Raw genomic sequence first — 11,560 nt, 5'->3', positions numbered from 1 at the left:
GGACTTTTCAGCTTGGAAAAGAGGAGACGGAGGGGGGACAAGATAGAGGTCTCTAAAAGCAGGAGTTGGGTGGAGAGGCTGCATACAGAAAAGTTCTTCATTAGTTCCCATAAAGAAGGACTAGAGGACACCAAAGGAAAGGAATGAGTAGCAGGCTTCAAACTAGTAACAGAAAGTTGTTCTTCACAAAGCAAAGAGTCAACCTGTGGAACTCCTTGCTGCAGGAGGCTGTGAAGGCTAGAACTAGAACAGAGTTTAAAGGGAAGTGAGATCAAGTCATGGAGGTTGGGTCCATGGAGTGGTATTAGCCAGGGGGTAGGAGTGGTGTCCCTGCCCAAGGTTTGTGGAAGGCTGGAGAGGGATGGCATGAGACAAATGGCTTGGTCACCGTCTTAGGTCCATCCCCTCCAGGGTCCCTAGGGTTGGCCACTGTTGGCAGACAGGCCACTGGGCTAGATGGACCTTTGGTCTGACCCAGGATGGCCATTGTAAGCTCAGGGCTCAGGGTCGGGGGTCTCAGTGGACCCCCTTGATTCTCTTGTACACCTGCTCCTGGGTGGCCAGGCTGGCAGCTATCCTGCCCAAGCCGGCCACTTTCCTGTGCCTAGTGCGGAGGTCATGGACGAGGTCCACGATGTCCGCACTAGCCCAGGCGGGTGCCCGCCTCTTGCGGACCCGGGCAAGCTCCCGGGAGCTGCCAGTCTGGTCCCGGGAAGAGGGGGAGGGCTGGGGGGCATCGGGTGGGTGGCTCGATCCGTGCCAGGTGCAGGGTCTGCTGGCTGGGTGCTGGCAGGTTTGCACCTGGCACGGGCACCGTAGCCAGCCCGTGCCCCTTTAAGGGGTCTGGGGCCGGGAGGGGGGGCAGTAGAGTTTCCCTGGTGTTGGCCAGAGTGGCCACCAGGGAAACCTGGGGAGGGCTAGCCTCCCACTAGTTCGAATTAAGGGGCTACACACCCCTTAATTCGAACTAGCTAGTTCGAACTAAGCTTAATCCTCGTGGAATGAGGATTACCTAGTTCAAACTAAGCGCTCTGTTAGTTCGAATTAAATTCAAACTAACGGAGCGCTAGTGTAGCGCCTATGAAAGTTAGTTCGAACTAACATCCGTTAGTTCGAACTAACTTTGTAGTGTAGACATACCCTGTGTGAGTGTATCTGAAGCATGGTTTGTAGCTGCTGGTGAGTATTTACTTCAGATTAGGGGGTTTTCTGTAGGCAATGGTTGGCCTGTTTCACAAGGTCTGTGAGAGTGAAGGCTCATTTTCTAGGATAGGTTGTCAGTGATGCACTAGAGGAGTTTAAGCTGTTAATTTAGTTCTGTTTTTCTTCCTCCTTGGGTTCACCCTTCAAAACCCAGTGATTCTGGCAATCAGAACTTTGGTGTTTAAAGTTAGCTGTACTGGGACATTGCTGTAGGGATACAGCAAGACAGTCTCTTAATTGCAACACATGAAACTTGTTTCACTATGACTGAAATTGAACAGTGTGCATGGTACTCTCATGTGTCAGCTATAGCTCCTTTGCTCATAGAGCGGTGAGGAGTCCTGTGGCACCTTATAAACTAACTGACGTGTAGGAGCATAAGCTTTTATGGGCAAAGACCCACTTCGTCAGATGCAACTGCATCTGACGAAGTGGGTCTTTGCCCACGAAAGCTTATGCTCCTACATGTCAGTTAGTTTATAAGGTGCCACAGGACTCCTCACCGCTTTTGCAGATTCTGACTAACACGGCTACCCCTCTTGATACTTGTGCTCATAGAGTTATTGAACCCTAGGGCTGCTATATAGTGTTTTCACTGCCACCTTGAATAGAGTCTTGGCCAAGAAAGAATAACTTTAAACTGTCCTGGCATTGCTGCAAAGTGGATGTAACCATCCTGGCTCCCTAGTCCTAGGTATGCCCCTCACCCCATATAGGTTTTACACCAGTAAAGGGCCTGCTTGTAAGTTATGGCAATGGGAACCAGCCTATTTAGGACTGAAGCAAGCTCAGATATATTTTTACTTTCATGCCTTTAAAAAAAATCTGCACCTACAATGCTCAAGTAAAGTTTCTGTTTTGTTTAGTTGGTTGCTTGTTTTTTCCTCTCTAAAGTACACTTAATTCAGTAAAAATGACCCTAGTAGTTCATCCCCTAGTAGTTTGCAAGTAGAGAACAAATAAAAAAATGGAATAGTTTAATAAGATTGTAGAGCGACTGTGCAAAGTTATTTTACTTTCCATATTTTGTATCCATCAGCTACTGTATTTCATTAAAGAATAAAAAACAAAATAATTATCTAAGGAATATGTATTGTTGAAAGCTGTAAAACAAGATAACTGGGAAAACAAAAAAAATAGAAACAGTTCTTCTTTTCTAGTTAGAGCTGCAGGTCTCGCAGAGTTGAGCTATTTATATGGCATATATCTAGTGGATTAAAGTCTCCTTTTTAAAAACAGCATGCTTTATCTTGCAGCAGCACACCTTTCAATGGGCCTTTTAAAGCCTTTAAAATACAGATTGAGGGTTATCATGTTTCTTCCATTCTTACCCAATTTGCCAAGGTATTGTTCAGTATGTTTAATAAATATTGAAAGTGCTCTCTGACATCACTCATTAGTGCTCTTTTTACTTTTTGAAAGTCCTGAGTGCTGTCCTGCTGAAAAGGATAATAAATTATGTACAATATGATGTGTCATGCATTCAATGGAGTTTGTATTAAACTTCCCCTTCTTGCCCCCACACTAGGGTTTTCAAGCCTTCCTTCTAAGCTCCCCTACTTAGGGCCCACAGTGACACCTGCTGTTATGAAAAGCCAAGTGGTTGAGGGAGAAAAATTTCATTACGTAGTCCCTTAAAGGTGTTTTCAACTATTAATAATTCCTTATGTGGATTTTGATTCATATAGTCAATTGTTGATGCTACTATTACACAGATAATAGGAATTTACAATAAACATATAATGTAAACTTAGGAAACATGCATATTAGTCCATATGTAAATAGTATCAATTATCTCAAACCATTTTATTTCTTCAATTAAAAAACCCCCCAACACGTTATAGCTTAAATCAAGGAAATATCTACAATGTAAGTTTGTTGAAAAAAACATTAATGGTAATGTTTTCCAGAGAACTTTTCAACTAAATTTCATGTTGGCAGTGAATTATTAATAGCTAATTTACAACTCCCTCCAAAAATAAGTTGTCAGTGAAAAAGTTCACAGAATCAAAAAGAGAGCCATTCTCTCAGTTCTACCACAATACAAACACTACAAATATCATTGTAAGTGATTGTGCAATAGATGTTTTTATTCATAATTTTGCTTTTGATGTAAAATCTGGATATACATCAATATAGATACAACTGGAGGTTATAATAATTATAATTTAAACATAATAAATTCCATGAGGAGTCAGTTTCTCTCACTTCCTGGTGAAGGTCACTGCAATCACTTCCATCATGCAGGGCCAAACTTTCCAACTGTCAGGGAGTCAGGAATGCATCATTTAGGGTTTTCAGAAAATGCTGTCGTACCTTAGAGGATCAGGACCATAATGTACTTCTAAAATTAAATACATGAATAATTAACAACAAGGAAGAAAGGTGAAAGTGGTATGAGAGTCTCTGGTTTCAGTAACAGTTTCTTTCCATTTTTAGAGGCAAGATCCTGTTGCCTTTGACGAAAAATTTGAAAATATTTCCAGAGATGTACTCAATACAAGATACACACTGTTACCCTATCTCTACACCTTAATGTATCAAGCTCATGTTCATGGTAGCACTGTAGTGCGTCCTCTCCTCCATGAGTAAGTATGAAGTGTTCAGTTTGACAACTATTTGTTTTTTAGCTTAAACTCAGGAGTTTACTTTAGCTCTTTTTTTATAAGAATGTTTATTCTAGTATGCCAGGATATTTGGTTTCCAATTTTTTCCAATATGTAATCTCACATATTCAGAGGTAGCTTTTGAAGGTGCTAAATTACATTCCCTCTCAATTCCTATAGAAAGTGTCAGCAACTCATAGGATTGGGTCCATTTCCAAAATTATGTTCACAATAAACTCTTGTTTTTACAACCCTCCCAAGATTCTTTCATTCATTGTTATCTATTCCTCTTCCTATTCCTTGTAATCTATAGTGAGTTCCCTCTGTCTCTTCATGCCATCTCGCAGGTAGGGTCTACCATAATTCTGCTGCGGGTGGAGTCTTCATCTTTATTTCACCAAAAACCCTTTATAGCTTTCCTGTTTTTCCTTCTCATAAACTCTGTCTTAATTTAAATCTCAGCTCCTTAAGTCAGGCAAGAGCTTGTTATTTGACTTTATACAAAACTCAACATTTGTGTCTCTGTGTAATGTTTGTCCCAGTTTTAAGAGCCAGCTTTCCTGAGTTGATGGGTGTTCTGTCTCCTTTTGAGGGTGAACACACATAGAATTAAAATATATATATATTGCAAAAGGATCCAAGAACAAAATAAACAAGGAGGCTTTGGCCATAGTTAAATCTTTGTAATCTTTTATTATTGTGCTGTTGTGTAGATATAAGAAAGGAATCTGACTCAGAATTCTTGTATTTTCAAATGGTTAGTAATTTTGTATACCTCAGTTTTGGATGCTCAGCTTGAGAAATTTTAAAAATATCTAGTTTTCAAAGGGTTGGTACTCAGTCCTTTCTGAAAATTAGGGTTGTTTAAGGTATCTCAAGGTAGGGATGGTTTTCACTATGGGGAGATCGATTCTGCTGCAATCGATGCACTGAGTGTCAGTTTAGTGGATCTAGTGAAGATCCACTAAATTGATGGCAGTATGCTCTCTAGTTGACGCCGGTATTCCAGCTCCCCGAGAAGATTAAGGTAAGTCACCAGAAAGCGTCATCTATTGAAGTAGCACAGTTAAGAGTCAACCTAAGCTACGTCAACTCCAATGGTGTTATTTCCATAGCTGGAGCAGCATAACTTACGTCGACTTACCCCAGTAGTGAAGACAAGTATGTAAATATCTGAAAAACCCAGTCTAGTATTTACATCCTAAATTGCACCAGTTTAACAAAAAATGTGATTTTAAACAGATTTTGCTAAAATTGTCCATACACACAATTAAATTGATTTAAATCCATAGCATTTGCCTTTAAGATTACAGGTTCAAGCTAACCCAATATGATTTTCAAACTGACATATCTGTGACCACACAGAGATTTGAATGATTTGACTACTGGTTTGCATGGTTTAGCAACTTCTGTGTGTAGTCAAGTCACTGTGATCTGAAAATTATCTCTATGACTATTAAAAACTAGCCAATTAGCCCGTCATAAGACGGGATTTTCTTCTCTCTCTCTCTCCATGGCGAGAGGCAAAGTGGGGTGTGAAGAGAGGTGGGGTGGTGACATACATGGCTGGGCCCTGCCCTCTGGCCATCTACATCACCACCCCGCCTCCCTTCACCTCCCTGTGGCACTTGGCTGACTTCTGCGCCTCTCAACCGGGCTACTTGAGATCGTGGCACCCGAACGGCCGCTTGCACCTCTCGCTCCCCCACTGCGGCCCGGCTGAGCAGTGCAGAAGTCAGCCGAGCACCATAGTGGGAGGCGAAGGACGTGACTCAGGCAACAGAGGTGCCCAGAGGGAACAGCCAAGGAGGCAACAGCGGCGCCCAGAGGGAACAGCCAGCATTTCAGCATTACAGAATCACAGACATTGGGCTACTATATATATGATGATCATCAAATTATAATTCCTCAAATTCACCATTTTAATTTCTAAAGGGCTTATATGAGATTAATAGATGTTATAATATGATACAGATATGAGTTACACTATAACAAATGATAAGACATATAACAGCATAAAGTTTTACAGATTTTAAGCAGCCTATTGATATCTTGAACTCTATACACATTTTAAACAGTTTAACGTTTATTAAGCAACTGTTAATGATTCTGTAACTATTAACCATAATCAATATGAATTGTGTGACCAATAAACCATTATATTAAAGTGAATGGTGATTGACTTTAACTATTCAAATTGCATATCTTATTTTGATTTAATTTTGAAATAGTCTACACAGCACCAAATTTCAAAATAACGTGCTATTGCAACACATCCTTTAACCCTCGTGGAACAAGGGTTACCAGGATACCGATATAATGCATCCGTTATTTCGAAAAATATTTTGAAATGCCGAGTAGCTTGTTAAGATGAGGGGTAGCTATTTCAGGATTTTTCTGGTATTCCGAAATAGCCGTTCAGTGTCGATATACCCTTACTTTTAATTCAGACAGCATCCCATCTTTATAAAGGTTTAAAAATAATAGGGCTGGACTGTAATCACGTTATTCCTTTTGGTGATTATAACTCATTTGAGTAACTCAGGGTACATCTAGACTGAAGGCTTCTTTTGAAAGAAGCTTTTTCGGAAGAGAACTTCTGAAAAAACTCCTTTAGAAAGAGCACGTCTACACTGCAAAAGCACATTGAAAAAGCGATGCGCTTTTTCAAAAGATAGTGTCCAGACTGCTTGGATGCTATCTCACATGTAAGCAGTGATTGCTATGGATGGAGTGGCTACCAGGGCACCTGTGCTTTTTCCTCTTTCCTCTTCTTTAAAAAAAAACTCCCTCTTCCAAGTCCACACATGCCTTTTTCTGAAAGAGCTCTTTCGGAAAAGGTGTTCTTCCTCATAGATTGAGGTTTACCAACAATGGAAAACCCCCTGCGTACTTTCGATTTTCTATAGAAAGAATTAAATTGCAATGTGGATGCAGATGAAGTTTTTTCCTAAAAACGGCCGTTTTTCAGAAAAACCCCTGTAGTCTAGACACACCCTCATTGTCTTCAGAAGGACTATTTTTGTAAGTATCTGTACAACATTCTGAGGAAGGAATTCTCAATCTGGTTCCTAGATTGTGCAAATGTATAAGGATTTAAAAATGGAAGTGACTAGGAGTGGACCTTTTTAGTGTCATGATCTAAACTGGATAAAAAGCAAAAGTAAATAAACTATATATGAATAGTGGTACCTTGCACTTCTATAATCTCTATAAATTAGATGTTAACAATGGTCCAGTTTTAATAATCTGAATTATTTAAAAAAGTAACATAAATAAGGTTGGAGTGTGTCTGGTATAGTAGATAATACTTTTAACTTCACAGTGTGCTTTTAAAAGGAAACTCTTATAGAAAGATTGATAACATATTCATGGTAATGATTTTATTGCTCTTAGGTTTGTGGAAGACCAAACAACATGGGATATATATAGACAATTTCTGTGGGGACCTGCGCTGCTCATTAGCCCGGTTCTGGAGGTAAATTTGTAGATATTTAATTACATATGAGAATACTTTAAAATAATTTTATATATACCTCTTTTTTTTTTTTTTGCTTTATTGGACATAACATGTATGTTCTTCAATTCCAGAATGCTACTTCAGTGTTGGCTTATATACCCAATGCACGCTGGTATGATTATTACACTGTAAGTAATATAAATGTTTTCTATTGACCTTCTTGCTAATAGCAAAAACTATTAGCAGAATAGTCTGCCAAAGGTTGTGGTGGACTTCTTCACTTTGTGTGTTTAAATACAATTTCACACCATATTTTATTCATATTTTTCACATAAACAACATCCCCAAGCATTTTTTATAGACTGGGAGAATTAAATGGAAGAAAACCATGTTTAGCAAAGAGAGGAGTACGAAGACTGTGAAAGTTGGCAAGAGATATAGACTTGAACATCATCAACAGAATTATAGCAGCACATAGTTGTGAGATTATGTGGAATGATAGAGGGGAGCCCACTGATAGTTGAAAAGCTGCAGGAAGGGGGTGACAAGGTGGATGAGACAGGATATGGAGGGTTTTAAAAACAAGGTTTTGTTGGGAAATGAAATCATTTTGGAAATAAAGCTCTAAATCTTGGTTTCAATTCAATGAGCTACTAAGCATCAATAGGAATTGAGGATACCTAGCACCCTCAAGCTGCCCCTGAAGATTCCAAGATAGGAGTGGGGATTTCAAGACACTAGGTTCCCCTGTAGAGAGATGAAGGAACTTGTGTTTGGAGTTAGGAAGACTGTGGTCTGACCTGAATTTTTCTGTCAGATTCTTTCAAGCTATTCACTTAGTGTCAGGCTTCCCTGGGGAGTGGGGGGCGGGAGTGGGAAGAGTGCAACTGCCCTGGGGTCCAGCGATTTTAAAAGGACCTGGGGCTCTTGGCTACCACCACTACTGACAGAGTACTGTGCGCACCGGGTGGCTCTAAGGGCTAAGGGGGATTGCCATGGTCTGGTGGTACTGAAGGCTGGGTGGGACTGGCTTTGTTCACTTGCTGCTCCTGCCCTGCCCCTTCTTTTCCTTTAAGGAGCACAGAGTTGAGCCTCCCCCACCTTGCCCATGTACCCAGCATGACTGTCGGCACCCCTACTTAGTGTAACACCTAACCTCTACTTATGAGTGAACTAAATGGTCAAGTGTTGGAATGTCATAAAACACCTTTAACCCTGAAACACCATCTCTTGACTTTTAATCCCTGAAATATTCTGTCTGAGGTATTTGGCAAGAGAGCAGAAGGGGGGCAGCTTTAGCTGCTTGTGCCTTCTGTAGAAATGGAGAAAAGCCTGGGGAGAAAAGCTGGAGGGAGGAGTAGGCAGCCAAAAAAAAAAGGCACTGAAATTATAATCACTTTGTGGTTTGGTTCCTTAAAGGCACCAAAATTATAGTCGTGGTTTAGTTCCTTGAGCTGTGCCCCACTTTATTGAAGCTGCAGTCTGGTTTTTTTAAATGTTCATTCCATATTTTGAAGAAGAACATGAAAATGACAGTGTAGTTATGCATGTAAATCAATATTTCTGTGGAAAAAAAGTAATTAACATATTTAGGATCTCCTTCCTTATTCATTTACATTAGTATGAATTAGATGTAACTCAGTTGAAATCAATTATTTTTATTTATAGGATGAGTATATTAAATTCAGGAGAGAGTTCCGCAATCTATCCACTCCTCTTGAGCATATCAACCTTCATATTCGTGGAGGCTACATCATCCCATGGCAGGACCCTGCTAATAATACATTTTACAGGTAATATGAAATGACTGTATATACTCAACAATAATCATTATTTTTTTGGTAAAAATGACACAGTAAAGAGCGGGGGTTGGCTTATGAATGAGTTATTGTGTTTTACCAATTTTTTTCTTATCTTGGAAGTGGGGGTTGGCAAACTTCAGTTCCCAGCCCAACAGGCAAATTGCTGGTGCGCCAGGACATTTTATGATCCTGGAGTGCCCTCAGGCATGGTTAGTGGTTTGGAATATTAAAGACCCAGTTAAAATGAACTAGAGATTGCAGGTGAAGCATAAGATAAATTTGATTTATCATATGCTTTCTGAAAATAAGGACAACAGAAGAAGTGTGCCAATATGGTCAAGGAATGTTCCTTTTATATCTTAAGTAGTTATGACTCTGAGGAAATAGACAAAGAATAATGTGTTTGCTGACCATTTTTGTTTTGTAGCCGACAAAACTCTATGGGACTTACTGTTGCTTTAGATGATAATGGGTTCGCTCAAGGTCAGCTATACTGGGATGATGGGAGCAGCATTGGTAAGTTTCAATAGTAAATCAAAGTGAGAAAATCTACTTAAATCAACAGTAAAGTTTCCTAAATTGTATAACTTTTTCTTCCTTCTTGGTGCTGATGATTTCTACACTTTTTTAGTTTTGAATGTACACACTGTCATTTTTATAAAGTATTTGATATGTTGTAAATAACTATCAGCATATACACCAAGTTTGGGAACACTTACATGTGCATAGTACTGTTGTGTTCAATGGGACTATACATGTGAATGAATGTACCATATATAAATTCTAAGGTCCTGTTAATGCTGACCTATACCATGCATATATGAAAACCTGAACCTGCCTGGAGCCCTGCAAAAGACAAGAGAATTCCATATAAGCATAGGGGTTCCTCCCACATGTATGCGATGATTTTCAGGTTCAGCATCCACAGCTGGAAAGCTCTAAAGAACAGTGCTTGAAAAACAAAAAGTAAAGTTAAACCTGTAATACTATACAATAATACAATCATATTAATTTCTCTCTTAAACTCTCTCACGTTATTGCTTTCAGATTTCAGATATTTCACACCTTAAGTTATGTCATTAGATTTAGTCTAGTATGTGTAATAAGAGAGATTGTACTTTATCCTCATAATTTTGCATAACTATGTAAATTAAGCATGAAGTGAGAAGTCTGAACTGATTTTCCTAGCATTTTTAAATTGAAGTGTGTCTGAATTTAGAAGAAATAAAAATTATATCCCTCATATCAAGTGTGTTTCAGATACAATCCACAGATAAGTTTCTTCTGAGCTTTCAGTAGCTGATTTGACACGCTTAACAATCTCAGCAGAAGTGAATGAGGTGTTGTCAGACTGCTGTGAGGTGTTCTAAAGTTTGCCAAGCTTTGATTGATGCAGGTTTGGAACTAGTTACTGTGCTCATAGAGTTTAATCACAACTTAATTAAATTAACCCACCTTACAAGGTACACTTCAGCAATGTCGCAGTGATCTATTTTTCCGAAATAGGGAAACCACAGTGGCTCTGGTTATCAGCATTACCGTATGGTAATTTAGATCCCCAATCTGAGGCTTTTAAAGAAAATAGACACTGATGTTTTCAAAAGAGACTTTCCTATCCATCATGGTAATGTGTAAATGGATAGTGAATAAAGCAGAAGGTGGGGAATTGTTGACATGTCTTGTGGGAGACTCTCAGACTCTTAAATCTGTCTGAAGGATTAGGAACAGTCTCCCCTTGAGCCTATGTACCGATTCTCAAAGACTTGTTTGCTTTACCTGTGATTTGAGGTCTCCAGCTCCCCAGCATGAGACTTGTTAAAGGAAACATTAAAGTGGATATGCACTCAACTTTTAAAAAACATAGGGAGAAATAAAAAGCTCAAATTGAAGTTCAGTTAAATATGAAGTTACTGATCCTATCCTGTATGTACTAAACTTCTTTCCCTCCCTCAAACAAGGTGGATATAGAAATGTGGAACTTTCATTACATAACATTGTCCTACCCAATCATGGAACAAATAGTCCTCTTCACAATCTTTTATTCTTCTTATTGCTGGACCTCAAATGGGTTCTTCCTTCCAGTGGAGTCCTTCAGACAGACACTTCCTCTAGCTCTGACAGCCTTTTTCCCAGCACTTGCTTTGTTTCTCATTAAGTCACAGCTTTGTGTGGGCCCTTCCAATCTCCAGGCCCAGATCCAAAGGTTCCCAAAAAACTCTTCAGGCCTTAATCCAGGAGAGTATCAGGATCATATATGTCTCTTTGACTACATGAGTTGTCCCACTAAATTCAGCAGACCTACCCTGGTATTTAATTCAGTCTTAGTCTGTCCTTACCCTTACTGCTAATAACTATGTCCCCACAAGCAGCCTGGAACAGAATAAAACAAATCAATTGAATTTCATTTGGCACAACTGATGTTTAAATCAGGTTTTGAACATTTGTACCAGGTTTTTTTTTTCCGGAGGGGGAGGAAGAAGGGGGAGGAG

At 39.5% G+C, this 11,560-nt stretch overlaps 1 protein-coding gene across 4 annotated transcripts in view; it reads left to right on the top strand.

The window, feature by feature from the left end:
- SI (sucrase-isomaltase) overlaps positions 1 to 11,560 on the top strand; it is a 172,594-nt gene that overhangs the window by 112,480 nt on the left and 48,554 nt on the right. For all 4 annotated transcript variants that reach the window (XM_075937869.1, XM_075937870.1, XM_014573793.3 and 1 more), the window contains 5 exons: positions 3,643 to 3,791; positions 7,206 to 7,287; positions 7,401 to 7,457; positions 8,938 to 9,062; positions 9,499 to 9,587. In XM_075937869.1, coding sequence (XP_075793984.1) covers positions 3,643 to 3,791; positions 7,206 to 7,287; positions 7,401 to 7,457; positions 8,938 to 9,062; positions 9,499 to 9,587 — 502 coding nt within the window. The remainder of the gene's footprint in view (positions 1 to 3,642; positions 3,792 to 7,205; positions 7,288 to 7,400; positions 7,458 to 8,937; positions 9,063 to 9,498; positions 9,588 to 11,560) is intronic.

The sequence above is a fragment of the Pelodiscus sinensis genome, chromosome 10, assembly GCF_049634645.1.
Source record: "Pelodiscus sinensis isolate JC-2024 chromosome 10, ASM4963464v1, whole genome shotgun sequence".
NCBI classification, from domain to species: Eukaryota; Metazoa; Chordata; order Testudines; family Trionychidae; genus Pelodiscus; species Pelodiscus sinensis.
This window is presented reverse-complemented; position numbering and strand designations above follow the sequence as displayed.